This window comes from Mustela lutreola, chromosome 12, assembly GCF_030435805.1.
Source record: "Mustela lutreola isolate mMusLut2 chromosome 12, mMusLut2.pri, whole genome shotgun sequence".
Classification (NCBI taxonomy): domain Eukaryota; kingdom Metazoa; phylum Chordata; class Mammalia; order Carnivora; family Mustelidae; genus Mustela; species Mustela lutreola.
In genome coordinates, this window is record NC_081301.1 from 22,212,898 (window position 1) to 22,232,927 (window position 20,030).

The window sequence follows — 20,030 nt, forward strand, 5'->3', positions numbered from 1 at the left end:
AAAGAGAGTGAAAAAATGGAAAATAGAGTCTTCTGAAACCTAATCTTGACAGTGACATCCCAACACTTTGTCATATTTTATTTGTTGGAAGTAAGTTCATTATGTCCAACCCACATTCAAAGGGAAATAATTACAAAATGCCATGGGATATCAGGAGGCAGAGGTCATTAGGGGCCATGGGGGGCCATTTCAGAAGTTGACTCCACACTTTCTTCAACTAAATGCCTAGTGTGCATGATTTTAAAGAGCATATTGTATCTTCAGACCTTTTCCATATACCATGGAAGAATATAAAATACTGGCGCATGTTTGGTTTTCTTTCTTTCCTGGCAAACTTAGATTCCATCTGGGTTCAATAGACATTAAGGATGTTGAAAAATGCAAGACAGATCTAGAAAGAGCCAAGGATATGGAAAATAAATGTGGGTATGCTTGGTGCATCATTTTAATGCTAGAATCGTTTCCTAGTCTGAATATTGTTAGGCAAATGAAGTATAAGAAACATCTGGCTAGAAGAAAACAAGGCACAGATTAACAGGATGAACAGAAGTTAGTGGAGTATGTTATTTCATTTTAAACTCTTCAAGTTTGCAAACACTGTAAGTCTGAGATCAAATCACATTCCATAAGGGATAAATTAAGCTACTGAAATTGGTCCTTTATCAAGTAGTGAAATAAGAGAGAAGTTCCCATTTTTTTTCAGACTTTACATCAGCTTAAGACCCACTGAGTACATTAAAGCTCTTTGAAGGCTTAGAATCCTTAGTTATGAGGCTGGCAAGTTGAAGAATAGGTATGAGATCCTTCAAAGCGATAGATTTGCTTCTAATACTGAGTGACCGAGTATATTTTCTGAAGAGGTCCACGATAATAATTTTCATTCCACGTAATTTTCTGCAGTGTTGAACTCACTGCTTCCCAGTCAAGAGGTAGAGTCTCTTTCTCCACTCCCTTAAGATTAGATAGACTTTCTGTCTGCTTGACCATTAGAGTATGGCTGAAGTGATGGCATGCCATCTCCAGTCATCACTCTTAACAGGCTCAGTGGTTCTGCTTCTTGCCTGCTGAAGCTGCGAGCCACCATGTCAAAAGTCGGGGCTTTTCTTTTGGAAAGAGAACTACATGGAAATGCACTGAGTTTCACACTTGTGAGTGGGGAAGCCATCTTGGATGTCCTGGTCGGTTGACGCTCTAGGTAACTCCAGCCACAGCCTCTGTGTAATTGGAATCCCATGAGAGCTGAATGAGACCCAGTCAACTGATCCCAATTAACCAACAGAATCTTAAAAGTTAATAGTAATTGTTTTAAGCCATTAAGTTTTAGAGTGGTTATACTCCATAGATCATCAGAAACCGCTATGTATACAAAGCCAGAATTTGAAAAAAAAACATTTTTATATTAGATATAGAGACCTCGGGAGGTTTACAGTATTGAATTTACTTAACCATAGGTTACCACTGATACATATTTTATAATATCTATATTCTTGGTTCTCAAATTTGAAAGTTTCCCAGGTGTAATCTGAAAATTGCCCCTCTGCCTGGAGGGCAGCGAGAGATAAAAGAAAGAGGCAGACCACTCCAGATTGATAGGTGGCAGGTTTAATAAAGTGAGGGAATTTATATAGGAGACTTGTCAGCTAAAATATCAGTAGACCTCCATACCCACCTACAGAACCTTAAGTTTATTTAGAGGATTTAACTAGGTTTAGTCATACATACCATCCAGATGGTCTCAACAACACATTGTTCTCTCAAGGCTGCCTCCTTGAATATGCTTCCTGCTGTGGGAATGGTGGCCAGAAGATACATTCCAAGGGCAGGGGATGTGGTAGGCAGCCTCCAGTTGTCTGGGTCTGGCTCAAGGTCAACCAACAGTCACATCCTCTGTACGATCTCCTCAGCACTATCTGGATGTGAATACCAAGGTATATTCTGTAGCTTAAAATATAATGAATGAAATAACCACCCGTAGCAATTGTTCTACCTTAAAATAAGCATTATTACATTTTTATGTTTCCTTGCATCATTTTCTACGTGTATTTTCTTCATTCACATTACACAAGTGTGTGTGTTTGCCTCCCCACCTCCCAATTTAGCAGGATGTATTGAGCATTTTTAGAGCCCTGAACTTTTTTGAGAACATATAAGCATACTAATCGTAAATTTTCTTTGTATGCATCAAATATGCTTTATCTAATCATTCTCAAATTATTTTATGTTAAGATTATTGCCAATATTCCCAATATGTCACTTTTGTAATTAGTACTAGAAATTCCAGCCTCGTACATAAATGTGTACTCATTTCTGATTATCTGCTTTGAGAGGATGCTTTGTTAAAGAATATGATCATTATAATTTTTTTAAAAATCGTATTATTGAATCAGGCCTCCAAGGATAACCATGTATAACAGCCCCACTTTCATCAAACTTTAGGGATGGCAGATAGATTCCATCTGGAGTACCAGCATCAATTAATTAGTGGTGGTGACCTGGCACTCCTTTATGAGGAGGACTGGAAGACCACATGTGGTCCCAGCAGCAAAGAACGCTAAGATAAATTAGTGATGTTTAACTTCGATGAGGGATGGAAGAATAGAAACACATGTGCTTTGTGTCTGCTACTCAGCCTTCGCCAGTCTGGGGCTGAATATATATTCAGTAATTCTTGCCAACGTGAAATGCAAAGAAAAAAGTTTCTTGTTTTAATTATGATGCCTAGTTCCACAATTAAAAATGTGGCTGAATGGTTTTTCATATGCTTGGTATCCATCTGAACATATTCCTTGGTGAATTGCTTTTCCATTATCCTTTGTCCATATTTTCAGTTGTCTTGCTAATGTAGACTAACAAGGGTGCTTTATATGTAAGGATAATAAGATTTTTTTCTGCCATTTTCTATCTGTCTTTTTCCTTCTAATTTGTTTAATAATATTTTATGATGAATAAAAGTGTTAATTGCTATGTGATCAAATAAATCAATGCTCTCTACATGAACATTAGAAATGTTCATCTGTATATTCTTCTGTCTTATTTATGATTTAACTTATATTTATTTCTTAAGTCTGTCAGAAATCTAATATCCTTTTAAGGCATATTGAAGAGAGACAGTCTAAAAGAGGGGATTAAAAAAGACTAAGGAAATATCAAGTAAATTGAAAGTAGTGATATTGATAATAATAATAATTATTATTATTATAATAAACCTGAGGTGCCATCCAAACATAATGAAGTTCAAAGTAAATGTGGTAAATGAACAAAGGCTAATTTTATATTGTTAAAGTTACCTTGCTAATGAGTATATCTTTATTCACAGAGAATATATAACCATTCTGAACATTCATGCATAAAACTTAATATATCACAAAAATATGAAGCAAAGCTAAAAATGTAAGTATAAATTGTCAAAAAAATGACTGTACCAGAATTTAACACACTTTCAGTCTTGAACAGATGGGATAGAGTAAAGTGAATAAGGATATAGAGCATTTAGATAATGTGTACAGTAAAACTGTTTTATAAGAGAAGAATTTATATCTTACAACTAAAAATGTCTCAAAACCTAATGACATATATTAGGTCATAGAAGATTTCAATAGGAAAAGACTTGTTGTATGCCCTCTATGAAATAAACCTGGAAATTAATTTTAAAATACATTAACAAAATGTACAAACAAATACTTGGAATTAAAATTATAAAAATAAAATATTAAAATAAAATAAATCACCCACTTCAATAATTTCTGGACCAAAGAGGAAAAAAAGTCCAATTATAGGGTGTTTAGAGAATAATCATGCACTACACATAAGATTTAGCTGAAACTAGACTGCGTGGGAAATGATACCCCTAAGAGCTCTATTTAAAAAGCAGAATAAATAAAAATAAACAAAGGATTCAAGTCAAGGAACTACAGAAGAAATTGTTCAGGGTAAAAGCATAAGTTAATGTATCAGAAAACAAAAAGTCCAAGTTTGGGGTCTCTAAAAAGCACAATCAGTAAAAATGTTCATGCAAGTAATCAAGAGAAAAGTAAAATGAGCCATATATAATATTGCAAAGAAACTAAATGACACCATATATGTAGAAGAGAATACAATAATTGGAAACGTATGCTACTTAAATCTCTGTTAATAAATTTTTAAATTTACATTTGAATTAAGGACAATTTCCTAAGAAAATGTTAATGACTAAAACTTTCTTAAGAAAAGATATAAAACTTTAAATGAACACATAACCTTGGGAGAGTAATGGAGGAAAATAAAGTTGTTATTCAAGCTAAAAAGTAATGTTTCCAGTTCTGTGCAAGATGGAATAAGTTTACTCCACCCAGTTTCTTCCCCTGAATACAGCTATACAGTCAATCTGTACAGGAGCATGGGGCCACTGTTTGAGGACTCAGAAAAGTTAGTAGTAGCAGGGGACTTGGGGAAGAAGGTCAGAATTCAAAGTGCCAGCAATGAGTTTACCATTTTTTTCCCCTCCAGGATTCCCCAGGTGGAATGCAACAGTCTGAAACCCCGAAGTAGACAGGCATTGGTGCAGAGACAGAGTGTTTTCCCCTCTGCTTTCATGCTTCCCAAACCTCAGGCAATCTCGTGGTGGCTGCAGTGACTTCAGCGGCTGCAGTGCAAACAGAAATTGCAGGGGCCAAACACTGGAGGAGATTCTCTCTCTCAACAGAGCTGAAAATCCAGGAGGATGTGGGGAAACCTTTCTCTGTCCTCCTGCCATTTGGCCCAAATTCAGATGTAGTCCCAGAAGGGTGCAGGAGAGTAGGATAACTAAATTATCAGTTTTTTGGGCAGAGTACTGAAGAGGGGAGCCCCAGAAATTGGGAATATAAATGGGCAATCATGGGAAGCAAAGGGCTTGGGTCTTCTAGGCTGCTTATGCATGGACTTGATCTTCATGAGTAACTGAATGCTACACAGGTTCCAGACTGACCCCTGGGGAGCTCACACTAGCAGAAGGTCTAATAGCATTGCAAAAACTTTGAAATCTGAACTAACATTGGAACTAGCACACATAAAAGTCTGGTTGGATCTTGTGGCCTGAAACTTCTAAGGTTAACTGCCAACTAAAATGAAAACATCAACACTTTCTAAGGGATTTAAACAAGATCCAGAATCACATAACATATTTAAAATATTCAGGATATAATTAAAAATTACTCACCATATAGAGCTGTGAAGTGTGTAAACCTGGCAATTCACAGACCTGTATCCCTGGGGCTAATAATACATTATATTTTTATTAAAAAATTTAAAAAAATTTACTCACCATATAAAAAAAGAAATCACAACTTGCGTGGAGGATAATGGTAGATATTAGGACTATGTAATTGGAATTACATCACAAGGACTTTAAAGAAGGTATACAGATATCTCAAAACTATAAACACTCTTGAGACAAATGGAAAAATAGATTATTCCAGCAAATAGAAGATATTAAGAAGAATCAAATGAAAATATGAGAACTGAAATATACAAGAACTGAAATTTAAAATTTCCTAAATGGGCCCAATAGTAGACTCAAGGCAATAGAGAAAGGGGGAGGACTATCAATCTATAATTATACATAATTTTATAATTACATATGTGAGTAAATCTATATCTATTGATCTACTATATATCTATATTTATAGAACTTTATACAACCTGTATCTATAAATATAGTATACATCTTCAACAAAATAGCCTTCAGGAATTAGGATGAAATAAACACATTTTCAGATCAAAGATAACGAAGATTTGTGCCAGCAGATCTGCTCTACAAAAATTCAGAGCAGAAGTTCTTCAGGCAGCAGGAAACCCACAATTTCAGTAACGAAGAAGGAGTAAGATGTTCAACATCACTGACCATTTGGCAATGCAAATCAAAGCCATGATGAGATAGCATCACATACGTACTTGAATGGTAATATATATACAATAGAGGTCCTCCGCCCTGCCTCCTCGCCCCGTAATACACACAGTAATAAATGCTGGAAGGGATGCATCGCCACTAGAACTCTCACACATTTCTGTTTCTATCACAAATGAGAAATGGTATGTGTACCACTCTGAAAACATTTGGGCAGTTTCTTATGACATTAAATATGATCTAGTAATCCCATCCTTGAGTATTTAGCCTAAATAAATGAAATCTTAAGTTTACACAAAAACCTGTATACAAACTCAGAAGAATCTCAAAGTTATTATGCTAGGTGAAAAAAAAAAAAACAGTCTCCAAAAAATACATGCTGTATGATTCATTTATATGATCCTCAAAAAGATAAAACTATAGTATTATAAAACAGAGAAGTGGGTTGCCTGGGGGTTAAGAGTAAGGAGAGGGCATAACTACAGAGAGAGTTTTTTGGAGTGAGTGGACCTGTTCTATATACTGATTTTGGTTGTAGTTATGTGAATCTGTTACAGGTGTCTGAATCCATGAAACTGTACACAGAAGAAGTCAGTTTTACTGTATGATAATCTTAAAAATAAAATTTATAAAGTAACCATAGTTAAAGCTGCCTCCAAATGACAGTGATAGCGGTATACTTTGTCAGTAGGAAATTAGTTATCCTTACTGATTCTTTTGTATTTCACACACTGGTAGAAAAAAGAAAAGAGATAAGAAAGAACATGCCTTTTTTTTTTAAGACTTTTGCCATCATTATTATTTGTTATTAGCACAGCAAACTCTAGAATTATGTTGGAAATCACAGAGTTTGGTTCAAGCCTTGACCTTGAGTGTAGTATTTAGAAACAAAGATGATAGTATTTTATTTTTTACAGATTGAAGATAATGAAAGATGAACACATTAAGCCACTACTTCTGAGGGGACACACGGCTGGTGGATCTACAGAGTCCTTCAATGCATGTCCTTCTGGAAGAAATAACATCTCCCATGCACCTTTGAAAAGCTGGTTCACAAATTCAAGGATATAGGCAATGTGTGGGGCACACTCCTTTGTGGATGACTGTTTCTGAAGAAGTAAAGGAGATGGTCACTGTGAGCCTAAGGCCAGCCTGAAGAAAGTCAGCCTACAGACCATTCTAGAAGCTTGGGGTGCTTAGCAGTACCACATGTAAGATTGTCAATGCATGTGCCTTTTGCCAGTTCAAGATGCAAATCCTGCAAAGTTTAGCCAAGGACAACCCCAATTGTTGTTTGGAAACGTGCTCCTGATGCTCGGATCTCCTGCATAAGAACACCTGCTTTTCCCAAGATTGTTTTGAGACCAAGGTACTTTTCATATGAACAGGAAGGCCAACGAACAGTAGATGCCTCATTGGGTCAGGAGACAATCAAGACAACTTCCACTGGACTTCAGCCACCCAAACACAAGGCAAAGGTGATGGTGTGATGTGACCTGTGCAAAACATGAGTCTTGGGACCATTTTCTTTGAAGCTACATGTCTGAAGAGATGAATTTCATCATGTCAAATGACCAGTCAGTGCCTGCACATGACAGACTTGGGGCAGGGTGACTGGAGCGGTTCCAGCAGGCCGGCACACTACCACATGGGACTCGTTGGAGAGTCTCCAGAACTATGTTGGCTGATGGCGTTGTGTGGAGTAGACTACCAGATCAGAACTCCTTTTGAGGCCTTCCTCTGGGGTTTGTCAAGGCTTAGGTTTATCCTTCAGAAATCAGATACTAAATTATCTGAGGGCAAACAAATGAGAGATTGACACAAATGATAACTTCATGGGCCGCCTCACTGCAAGACTGCATTGCTATCAAAGCACAGCACACTGAACCTGCTATGCATCAAAAGGTAATAGCAGTAAACCATTTATATTTTTTGATTCTGTGGATACCTTTATAAGTCCTATTACTTTACCTATAAAAATGGTGTGACTGTGATATTTATTTCAGAATTTATGGCAGGCTCAAATGAGATGAAACACATAAAATAACGTGTGCTTACATTTTTTTTTTTTTTCCAATCTGTATCTCGTGTTGTAACCAGATTTGCAACATTTATTTACAGATATGGTGTTTCAATTGTTTGCAATGTCTACTGCTAGGACTTTTCTATCCTAAACTCCATCTTCAGGTAATTCTACTCAAACAAACGTACAAGGTAGTTTATTTTTCCAGCCTCTGTATGTGGGAGACTATCTTTGTTAAACACCCAATAAAAAGATACTCTTCTAGAATACAGTCACAAGGGGGCATCTTCCTCCAGTCATTACTGCCTGTCCTATGATTAGCTAACACTGTTACAAATTTTTAAAACAAGACACTATTCCCAGGACACATGGAATCTGAAAAAAATTCCTGCTCTACTTCCATTTACTTGACTTAATGCCTGATGTCACAGAAGGATCTTTGCCAGTATAACTCTGCTCTCTTTTTTGGTCCCCCCTCCATGTTTCCCCAAACACACATGTGTCCTATCTTCTTACAGCACCTGCTTCAACGTGCAAAGATGGTTGCACTGAAGGATGGGTGCCCATTAGCACAGGTCTCAGTAGATAGACATGGATGGAAATTCAGTCTTTCGTTGACCAAACAGTGGTACTCTGAGACAGCACACAGGTGGTGAGAAAAATATAATGCCTTCCCCATTCCTGACTGTATCAACACAACCCCCCACCCCCACCATGGGAGTCTTTATTTCATAGAATGACACGAGGGTAATTTTTTTCCCCTCAGTTTAGCTCTAGTTTCCATTTCGATACCTTTTGGTGGCTTCTTTTTCTCAGTTTCTGGGTATCATGAAAGTTAATCATTTTCTGAGTCTGTTATCTATTGTGGGTTAAACCAGGGTTTCTGAACCTTGTTGCAATGGCCATATTGGTCTGGATGATTCTTTGTTGCGGAGGTTCTCTGATGCTTTCTAGGATGTTTAGTTGCATTTCTGGCCTGTACATGAGACACTGGTAATACTGCCCTCTCCCCAAATATTTCCAAGTTTTGCCCATTGTTCCTTGCGAAGTCAACCTCCATTAAGAACCACGGCTTTAGACTAGAGAGTATAAACACTAGAGAGCTCTGCAGAGTACTGCCAAGATTGGAGCTGCAGTCCTTTTTTTTTTTTTTTTTAAGATTTTATTTATTTATTTGACAGGCAGAGATCACAATTAGGCAGAGAGGCAGGCAGAGAGAGAGAGAGAGGCGGAAACAGGCCCCCTGCTGAGCAGAGAGCAGAGAGCCCACTGTGGGCCTTGATCCCAGGCCTGATCCCTTTAACCCACTGAGCCACCCAGGCGCCCTGGAACTGCAGTCTTAATAATGTTCTCTATGTCCCCATCTTACCATGAGGATGATGAACATAATCCTGACTGTTCAGCCTGTTGCAGGTACACAATGACATGTTGGCATAGGTACTCACCCAGAGGGCATGTGTTGGAATTATCCAGGAAGCTTTAAATGTGCCTATACCCATGCCAAATACCTCAAAATATCGCTGCTTTGAAAATAAGGCATTTACTGGAACAGTTGATAGATAATGTTATTTAATGTGGTCATAAAGAAGTACATGTATTACTATATGACATATTTAATTTTTGTTGTTTTTATTTTTCTTTTTGAGAGAGAGAGAGGGCATGTGTGCATGAATAGGGAGGGATGTGGAGGAGGAACAGAGGGAGAGGGAGAGAGAGAGAGAGAATCATAACCAGGATCCACACCCAGCGCAGAGCCCCACACTGGACTGATCTCACGACCCTGAGATCACGACCTGAGCCAGATGCTTAACTGACTGACCTACCCAGGTGCCCCTATGACACATTTATTTTTTAACAATATTTTAATAACTATATTTTGATTTAATCCAGTGTTTTTTAATGCAAAGAAAGACAAAGATTCCAGGATGGGCTGGGATGAAAAAAGTAGAAAAGAGGACTATAACCTAATCCCTATGGGTGATTAATTAGAACTCTTGTTAGAACCAGACACTATTATATAATTTACCAGGGTTATATGTAAATAGAGTAGGCATCAGGTATATTTACTCTCCCAAACCAACGATCAGAAAGCGCTTGCAGAACCTGATTTATAACTCTCTCCTGTAGGAATGTCCTAAATTTTAGGGTAGGCTAAACTTTCTAGGCTTTTATCATTCCTTTGCTTTTCTTCCCCCTTCCCCTGTCCTTTGCATTGTCATGTGACTCAGTTTGGTAATTATTTGCTCTATTCGTCAAATATTTTTAGCTTTCTGCTTCCTGGGAATTTGGTGGGATTGTTTCCTTATTCCCGTTGGATTAGAGATGGCCATAAAACTTTCTTTGGCCAATGAAATGAAGCAAAAGTGATGTGTGTCCCTTTTGGGACAACTTTAGGAGCCCATGAGCAATTCATAATGTTCTCCTTTTTTCTGCCACTACACTGAGGTAAAGCAAAGCATGTGTTGAAAGATAGCCTCTGGCTACAGGTTTGGGTTTATTAGTCGGGATCAAGTTCAGCAGAATGTGATAGAAAAGTCAATATCAAAGTAGGTAGATGAGAAATCTGAGGTGAGTATGGTGGTTCTGCTGTACCAAGTCTGCAGGAAGTCAGGCTCCTTCCAGATTGTTACTCACCCATTGCTAGAATGAGACCATTGTTCTCATGGTCCAAAATGGCTACTAGAGTTCTGCCACTGTAATCATGTTCCAGGTAGAAAGATGGATTAGAGGATGAAAGGAAGAGACAACAAATAAAAAATAGCAGCTATCTTTTAAAGAGATCTTCTAGAAACTGCCATCCAAAGGAATATATATGTCCAGAACCTAGTCACATGGCCACATCCAGTTGCAAGGGTAGCTGGGATATGTAGTCTTTATTTCAATACCATATGCCTAGCTAAAACTCAGGAGCTCTGTTACTTGAAGGAGGTGATACCAGATATGGTGGGTAGGTGACTGGGAGTCTCTGCCACAGTCTCTGAGTATATGAGCTCAGTTAGGACAATTATGATGGCCCATCCCTTCAATCACAGAGTGGGCTTAGGGATGGGCATATAACCTATGCCTGCTCTTGTGGAGTCCTTCTTTAAGGTCATGGTGAGTGTTGCTTTGATAACATTTTAAACTTAAAGGAAAGAGTCTTTCCTTCTCAGATCATAAATCTGAAGACAGAGACCAAATCTAACATGCAAAGAGAAGCATAAGGGAGAGAAAAATGGAAGACCTAGGTAATTCCTGATTTCCTTTCCAAATCCTTTTGAGACAAGCTCCACCCCTGCCCTTTCCCCAGTTTAGTTATGCGAGCCAAGAAATCCCCTTTTGTTTAAATGAGGAGAAGTTGGGTGCCTAATGCTTGCAACCAAAGAGTCCTAGTGGAATTGTCTACCCCCCTGGAGTTTTGCGGAGAACACATGAGCTAGTACACATTGTAGTTGCCATGGTGCCTGGCACATCCGAGTCCTGAAATGTTAGCTCTTGATGATGTGTTTGAAATAACACAGAGTAGATAAAATTTGGAAGAACTCTCTCTCTCTCTTTCCAGCTCAAATGAAGTCTTGCTTATTCCCCAGGAGGATTTAGACCTTTCTCCTTCCTGCTGCCCCTTCTCCATTCCTGCAGTCATCTTACTGCTTTGTAAAGGTTTCCAAATTACATTCTCTTCTGATATCCTTTGAACTTCTGGAGGACTGGAGCTGAGTCTTAGTCAACTATAAAACCTCGGTATCTAACATTCTGACACATGATAGGTGGTCAATAAATACTGTTAGAAAAATGAGATTTTGAAGAATGTTCATGATTAAAGGTGGCGATGATAGAATCAGCATTTATAGAAGACACATTATATTCTAAGCCCTGTCCTAAGAACTTTAGGTTTTTGTGATTAAGTTCTCACAGTCACCCTACCAGACTATTATTATTACTCTGTTTCGCAGATAAGCAAACTGATGTCAAGGGCATACAACTAGTGAATGGTAGAGCTGAGGTTTCACCTCAGACAAACGGATTCCAGAACCTTAGCATTTCAACCAATACACTATGATGCTCTCAATGAAGGAATTCCATTAAATATAGATGGAATTAAATCATCTGATACTAGAGATAGAAGGAACTTGAAGATCATTGAATTTCATCATGAAATAGATGCAGAAACTGATGCCAAGGTTTGGAAGTAACTTGGTTTAGATGGTTTTGAAACTGCAGGGGCCTTTCTTCACAAGCCTCCTGACTCCTCCACAAGCTGGAATATTTTAACCGAGGTCCCTGCCTCTAATGCAAAGTATGCTTTTACTTTTAGGATCTTGTTTTGGAAAAGCCACACCTAGGTGGCAACCTGTGTTTCACAGTAGCTATGTGCCAGGTACCACTCAACGTCAAGGAAATAGACCTCTATGGGTCTTGGCTGTTGAAACAGACCACAGACACATGAGAGTGTACTGGCAGTAAAGGAACACTACTCATTCTTCAGATTCCAACAGGTTCTTAGAGAAGGTTTCCCTGACCTCTTCAAGGTCAAGCCTGTCTACAGAGATCTCCTTCCTAGCACTTACATTGAGGTCCATAATTATATATACCCTTTGTGGAATATCTGGCTAATGGTCACCTCACTTGTTACCCAGTAAGTTCCCTGGAGACAAGATATCCATGGCCGTTTTTGTCTCTCCTTATATTCCTGGTGTCCTAGCACATAATAGGTGCTCAAAGGTATTTGTTGAATGAATGAATGAACAAACAAGTGAATAAGTAAATTCATGGACGAAGCAGCAGGACAGATTATGTCCATGGATGCGTAGGGGTAGATGTAGTCCCTACATGGTGTGGTCTGAGGGGGCGAGTCTACACACCTACACACACTACGGACCAGAAATCCCCACCAGCAAAGTCAAATAAACATCTATTTGGTGAGGGCTGTGGGGCACCGGCGGGGAGGGAAAAGAGACACAAAAGGTGAGCAAGCAGTTTTCAAAGGATGCTTTCAACCCGCTGGCCAGTCCGTGTGTGTTTTCCTCTACAAAGTGTTTCCAATTACTGTGGCACTCTCGGTATCTGGATCCATCTCCAGTGAATTCCTCTGCAGCTCCTGCCAGACATATGGGATCAATCAGGGCTTCGGCGCTGGTGCGCTTGCTGCGGGAATGTTGACAGCCTGACAGACGCGGGGTTCTGGTGTCATGGAATCTCCGAGTCTTTGGCCTGAGCCCGGGAGGAGAATGAGAGGGGGAGGAGAGAGATAGAGGCAGAGATAGAGGAAGGAGAGAGGCGAGGGGAGCGGGAGAGACAGAGAGAGGAGGAAGAGAGCGGGAGAAGGAGGGACGCGGGAGATTTTTCTTGACTGCCCCCTTTCCTTCAAACATTTTATAGGCTTCGGAGAGAGAGGGAGGAGGCGAGAGGGAAGGAAAAAGGCGAGAGCGCGAGGGGTAGAGAGCGCGCGCCGTTCCCCGCGAGCCCCGGAGCCGCGGGCGTCCGCCGGTGTCCCCAGGCTGGGATAAGAGGGCTCCGAGGCTCCCGCCGCCGCCCAGCGCCCGCGCCGCGCACGCCCCTCCGCGAGCCGGGCGGCCGAGCGTCCCTCCGCGCCGGGGCCGACGCCTGCGCTCCGGCCCGGCCGCTCCGTCTCCAGCGCGATGTGGCCGCGCCTGGCCTTTTGTTGCTGGGGTCTGGCTCTCGTTTCGGGCTGGGCGACCTTTCAGCAGATGTCCCCATCGCGCAACTTCAGCTTCCGCCTCTTCCCCGAGACCGCGCCCGGAGCCCCCGGGCGGCTACCCGCGCCGCCCGCGCCCGCCGAGGACGCGGCGGAGAGCAAAGTGGAGCGGCTGGGCCAGGCGTTCCGGCGGCGCGTGCGGCGGCTGCGGGAGCTCAGCGAGCGCCTGGAGCTCGTCTTCCTGGTGGACGAGTCGTCCAGCGTGGGCCAAGCCAACTTCCTCAGCGAGCTCAAGTTCGTCCGCAAGCTGCTCTCCGACTTCCCCGTGGTGTCCACGGCCACGCGCGTGGCCATCGTGACCTTCTCGTCCAAGAGCAACGTGGTGCCGCGCGTCGATTACATCTCCCACAGCCGCGCGCACCAGCACAAGTGCGCGCTGCTCAGCCGCGAGATCCCGGCCATCACCTACCGCGGCGGCGGCACCTACACCAAGGGCGCCTTCCAGCAAGCCGCGGTAAGGCGCCCGCCCCTCCGGGCTCCGGCCCTCGCCCCCACCCGGCCCTGCCCATCCTTCGCTGCCGGCTCACCTCCAACCCGGGGCTCACCCTCCCACAAGCCGCAGCTTCCCCACGTCAAGTCCCAGTGCACAGAATCAGAGTCCTGCCTACCTTCCTGTTGTTGAGAGGGGGTCCCGGCGGGTCGTGGGTTTTAAACGCTTAGTGAGATGGCAGGCTCCTCAGAGGGGTCTTTTTTGAGGGCCCTCTTAGGAAGGGGTCCTTAAAATGCGGTTCACGTTCGCACTTGCAGGGAAAGACCATGTCCAAGCTGGAACAGGTGAGTGTGGGTGTGTTATGAAGTGTATCTAAAGGTAAGAGGTAGAGCGACCTGAAGAGTTCCTCAATTCCTTTTTGTGTTATTTTAGGTTTTTGATACTCATTTCACCGCATGCTAAGCGTCTTACCTTTACTCTGAGACCTTTACAGGATTTTTAGCATCTGGAAGAGGAAGTCAATTACAGAGGATGGACTTTATGTAATTTTAACTTTTTCTGATTAACCAAGTAATGCATATTCAGTTGAAGAAAATTTGGAACGTACAGAAATGTCTGACACATACCAGCAAGCCAGTATTTATGGAATGAATGAAACAGAAAGAGGGAAAAGGGGTGGGATTATAACCCCATAACCCTTAAAAAAGACCCCACTGTTTATATGTTGTTGAACAGTCGCCCAGTCTGCTTGTGCGTGCTTTTCACCACAGTGGTGTCTTGCTTGCATTTTTCATTTGTTAAACCAAAAATGATCTACACTAGTCTATTATAGTCTACAGTAGCTGCATACTATTCCATTGAATACATACACCAACATTTATTTTACTTGTCACCTATTATTGGACATTTAGGGGTTTTGTTAACAAAATTGTGGTTAACACAAATATTTGTATGCCCTTTTGATTACTTACTTAGGAAGGTTCCTGACTTCAGAATATGAACACTTGTAAGCTTCTCGATGCGTACTTATCCAGTTCTCTCCTGGAGGGTTGTGTAAATTTACATTCCCACCAGCAGAGTATCACAGCAGTAAATTTGCCATATGGTCACCAATAACATGTACTATTATTTTAAATATCTTTGCCAATTTCATCGTTGAATAGAGGTATCATCTCAGCAAATTCACATTTTTAGTTTTACTGAGGATGAACATTTTCCAGTACATTTACTGTATTTTTCCTTTGATCATTACCTGGTCATAATTTTTGTCCATTTTGCACTGACAATACATGTTCGTTTTTTTTTCCCTTAATGATTTGTAAAAGCTCTTTATATAGTAACAGTGGTAACTCCTATTTGTATATGCTGCAAATGTTTTTCCAGTTCACTCCCTTTTACTTTTGTTTATTGCAGTGTTGTTAGATGGATGATGTAACTTTTTATATATTCAGATCTATTAAACATTGTCCTTAAGATCCCATATTTTCTTGCATTCCTAGAATGGCCTTTTCATTTCCCAAATTGGAGAAATGGTTTTCCATTTAACAGTATAATCCGTCTGGAACTTATTTTAGTGTATGGTATGGCAGAAATACCCAGTTTTATTTTTTAGTAAGTAGTTAATAAGTTGTCCTAGTATCATTTGCTTGAAAGCTATCCATCCTTTTCCAATTTAATTGAATGCTACTTTTATCATCCACTAAATGCTTATGTGTATTTGATCTTCTGACTTTCTGTTAATTTGTCTTATCTATTTATTATTATTTAGCTTTGCAAAAGTGATTGAATTATTATAACTTTACAATATATTTAAATATCTGGCAGTGCAAATTCTCCTTTTTTCTTATCCCTTTGAAATCAATTCTTATGCACTCCTTACTTACTATGGATTTTTAATTCATTTTCACGTATTTCAAATGAAAGCAACCAGGATTTTGATTTCAATACAGAAAATATTGAATTAAGTTGTAGATTACTTATATTATTATTATTATTATTATTATAAAATAGTTCCCTCCAAGTCAAAAATATGGTATGTCCATATATAACCGGTTCTTCTTATATCATTCAATAAACTTGTAGATTTCTAATAATTAAGTCCTGCATACAGTTCCAAATTTAGACCGAACTATATTCTATTCAGTATTGCTACAGTAATAGCACCTTTTCAAATTCAATTGTAAATGATTATTCTTGTTCTACAGAAACATTGTTGATTTTCTGACTATATCTTCTGTATCTGGATTCTTGCTGAAGTCTCTTTGGTTCATTTTTTTTTTCTTTTTAAATACATTTTATTTTACTGATAATAAATGGTTTATAGAAAATGAAATAATCAGACAAATTTCCTATAAATACACTGTACTATTGTGATACACACCTTTCTTGACTTTTTTCAGTTCTTTAAATAATAGGTATTTTGTTGTTGTTGTTCATGCATAAGCAGTGTTTTCCCAAAACAGATTATATCATACATTCTGTTTTGTAAGTTGACTTTCTATTCCACCATATTTTCAGTCAACTTTCCATAATAAGAAATATACTTTTACTTTATCATTTTTCATAGTCACATAGTATTCTGTCATAGAATATGCCTTTATTTTTACCATGTGAATACCTATTATTATATATTTAGGCCATTATAAACAATATTGTGTGACTAAAGTTTTGTTCATATCTTTAATAATTTCCTTAATGCAAATTTCTGAAGTGGCAGCTATTGATAAATCAAAGAGTATGTCCATTTTTTAGGCATGTGCCAAGTTGTCCTGAAGAAAATTGGTACCAAATTGTACTCCTATGTGAAGTACCTGGATCAGTCCTTAGGAAGCAGCCAACACAGGTTTAGTATCATTTGAACACCACCCCCTTGTCCCACTTTATATGTGAAAGAGTCCCATTTTGAATTGCATTTCCTTATTAGTGAGTCTGAACACTTTTTTCATATATTATTGGACTTATATAGCTCTGCTTTTTTGGATATCCATTAAAATATTTGGGGTTATTATCCATTTTTTATTTGAGGGTGGTTCTTTTTCTTATTGATTTGCAAATGCTCTTTGCATCTTGATGGTATTAACCTTCCCACTGTTAAGTATGAAGAAAGTTGTTTTTCTTGGTATTTTACTTGCATTCTAAATTTCTTCATGGTGATAACCTCTATCATTTTATCAACTGATTGAATTTATTTTTCTTTTCATTTATGCTTTTTTTCATTTCCTGTGAAGTTTGAAAAGCTTTTGCCTCTAGGAGATGAAGTAACTCCTTAAAGATGCTCTCCTTTTACTGAATTGTTTCACAGGCAGGGTTCAGTTTTGCAAATCCAGTTCTCTGTTGGCCCCCACTCCAAGTACTCATGAAGTCCTAGGGCTGGCCTTTTTCCTGATGTCACCACCCACTCCATCTGAGAAGAACCCTGCTGCATCAGGGAAAAACTTGCCATATACCCACTCCTCTGTTTGGATTGGCCAGGTTTGCCTGGGGCCTCTGAGTACGTTGATCCAAAACAGTTAAATGGGTAATGAATCGAGTACACACTGCTCGCTTCAAGACCTACTCTGTCTTCAGCCTTCTCCTTCCAAATACTACATCCTGTCTTGGAAAGGGAAATTGCCAACAAGGTTCCCAGTGCTGTTCTTCAGTCTGGATCCGTTTGTAATCTAACAAGCTGAGACTTCTCAAAAGTTGGTGTTCATTGACCTTCCCTTTGATTTTATTTTTCTTTTCTCATTTGGATTATGTGAAGGTGCAGGAGAGGGCCAGAAACCTGGAAACTTAACGCATCTTTACTGTAACTTTTCTGAACCGCTGATGAGTATTGTTAGGTATAATTAAAATATGATATTGGGAGAAAATCAATAGAAGAAGAGTGATGTTTAAAAATGACATTAGTGAAGGGGCGCCTGGGTGGCTCAGTGGGTTACAGCCTCTGCCTTTGGCTCAGATCATGGTCCCGGGTCCTGGGATCGAGCCCTGCTCGATCGGGCTCTCTGCTCCTTGGGGAGCCTGCTTCCTCCTCTCTCTCTGCCTGCCTCTCTGCCTACTTGTGATCTCTGTCTGTCAAATAAATAAGTAAATAGAATCTTTAAAAAAAAAAATGACATTAGTGGAAGTTCGAATATGGGTTTCTGCATGAGGATGAGACAAGCCTGTTTCACTCCAGAATTAGTTTGAAAATTGTAGTTCGGGTTTGGATATGAAACTCAATACATTTCATCAGGGAAATGAGACACTTCATCAGATTCCTGTGTGTGTGCAGAATGGTATTATTGGAACGGACGGTGTGTGTGACTTGGGAAAGTGAATATCACAGGGATATTTTTGAGGTTGTTAATGACTTTCCCAAGAAAAATTAGTTTTTCAAACCTTTTCCACTTGAAACTGAATGTCCACCCAACTATACACAGACATAAACACAGGCAGACAGATACATAATGCACAATAACATAAACATAGATACATATTTGCAAGTCCATGGCTGTCCCTAACAGTCCATACACCTGACTCCTCTTATGTAAAAATCCCAAGATGTAAAATTTCCTTTACCAGCATGAGATTTGCTGTTAGCTTTCAGTATGTTACACTTTATTTCAATGGATAAACTGCAGTGTAGACCTTTTCTTTTTAGACGTTATCCCCCCAGCACTCATCAAATAGGGCAAGGACTAAAGCAGTGCATCTACAGGTAGCACAGGTCCTTGCAGAAACACAGTCAATAGAAGGGGAGGAAGATTTAGCACCTTGAACTTAATTACATGAAAACCTTTTGTTTTATAAAACAAACAAAAAGCTCATTAGATTCTCCTTTCCAAGGAATGACTTTTTCATAGTCATCTTTCTTCCTCATTTTTCTCTCTGCCATGTATTTATAAATTGCCTTTCCTAACCTGCATCTTTTGGGTTGGCCATGCTATAAATGCAAGGCTCTCCACCTCTTCAGCATTTCCAGTTTGCAATAAAAGCAGAGCCCCTCATTCCTACTTCATGTTCACTAAATATCTATTAAACAAACAGCATAAAGCTTCCTTTGGAAAAAATTTCTGCTTTTCTCCAACGTTCCAGAGTTCCAGAAATATGATCCTCTGGTGGGGAATGTGCTGTCTCACAAAAATTTCGAGCTTTAGATGGCCAGAAGACTAGGAAGAGATGGGCAGCAGCTATCTTCCTAGCTCTGGGGAAAGAGCATCTCTGTGATATGTTCACACTTGTACACATTCACACCTTTACCAGGGGGCAAGTCTGCTCTCTCAGCCTTATGGCAGGAAAGGATCTGTTGTTAAGTTTTCTAATGAAATCTGGAGATGTGTGAGATGGCACTAGATTAAAACCCTGATCAATAAAGTTAGAGCCATTTTGTTTTCATACAGTAGACCAAAAATAGCTTTTGTACATTTTCCAGCAGGCTTTCTGCTGGTCCAAATCCTGAAGGAACAGGGAGGTTTGAGCTTTCCTTCTAGAGGAAAAGGTTGAGGAGGAGTCATACAATCTGCAGTGGATTCAGCTGATGCAAACTCAAAGAGCATGATTTAGATGTCAAGAGTTGCTCACTGATGCAGAGTCTAAGTTGTTTCAATACTGAAAAGATGCGCTTCTAGATGTCCCTCTGGAAAAGGCCTCTTTTTTGTGCTGCTGAAACTTTTAAACAATTCTCCTATCACCTTGGTCTTATATAGGAGCTTGTTTCATTATCCCAGCCAAACCTTAGAAATGCGAATGAATGAAGGAATTGAATGAGCCCTTAGTGCATGAAGTAGAATAATAAGAATGATAATATAATAAGAAGAAGAATAAGCAGATGTACACCTGCTGCTTCTGTCATCGTTGTTGACTGCCAGGAATATGCTGTGTTTGGTTGAACCGTGTCATGAGAACTCTTGGGCAAAGACTTGAATGCCTAGACACAGAGAGAGGATGGGCTGTTCTGTCCTATTTCACCTCTGTGGTCGAAGGATAGGAAAGTTTCTCCCATCCCCTACCTCTTGCCATGTCGTCCTGGTATAAATGTGCTCAGAGAGGATAT

The 20,030-nt window shown here is 39.8% G+C and overlaps 1 protein-coding gene and 1 long non-coding RNA gene across 5 annotated transcripts in view; one reads left to right on the forward strand and one right to left on the reverse strand.

Moving 5' to 3' along the window:
- LOC131813189 (uncharacterized) lies at nucleotides 1–9,037 on the reverse strand. Its single transcript, XR_009346663.1, has 3 exons — nucleotides 4,468–9,037; nucleotides 1,723–1,910; nucleotides 1–1,214 (listed from the first exon to the last, which is right to left on the reverse strand). It is a non-coding gene; the product is annotated as an uncharacterized LOC131813189 (long non-coding RNA).
- Nucleotides 9,038–13,504: 4,467 nt separating this feature from the next.
- The window catches only part of SVEP1 (sushi, von Willebrand factor type A, EGF and pentraxin domain containing 1), a 180,214-nt gene continuing 173,688 nt past the window's right edge, over nucleotides 13,505–20,030 (forward strand). For 3 of the 4 annotated variants that reach the window (XM_059143460.1, XM_059143462.1, XM_059143461.1), the window contains exon 1: nucleotides 13,505–14,035. In XM_059143460.1, the coding sequence (XP_058999443.1) occupies nucleotides 13,505–14,035 (531 nt within the window). Of the gene's footprint in view, nucleotides 14,036–14,165; nucleotides 14,356–20,030 lie in introns of those variants that run through there. The other variant, XM_059143464.1, reaches the window with a different exon arrangement.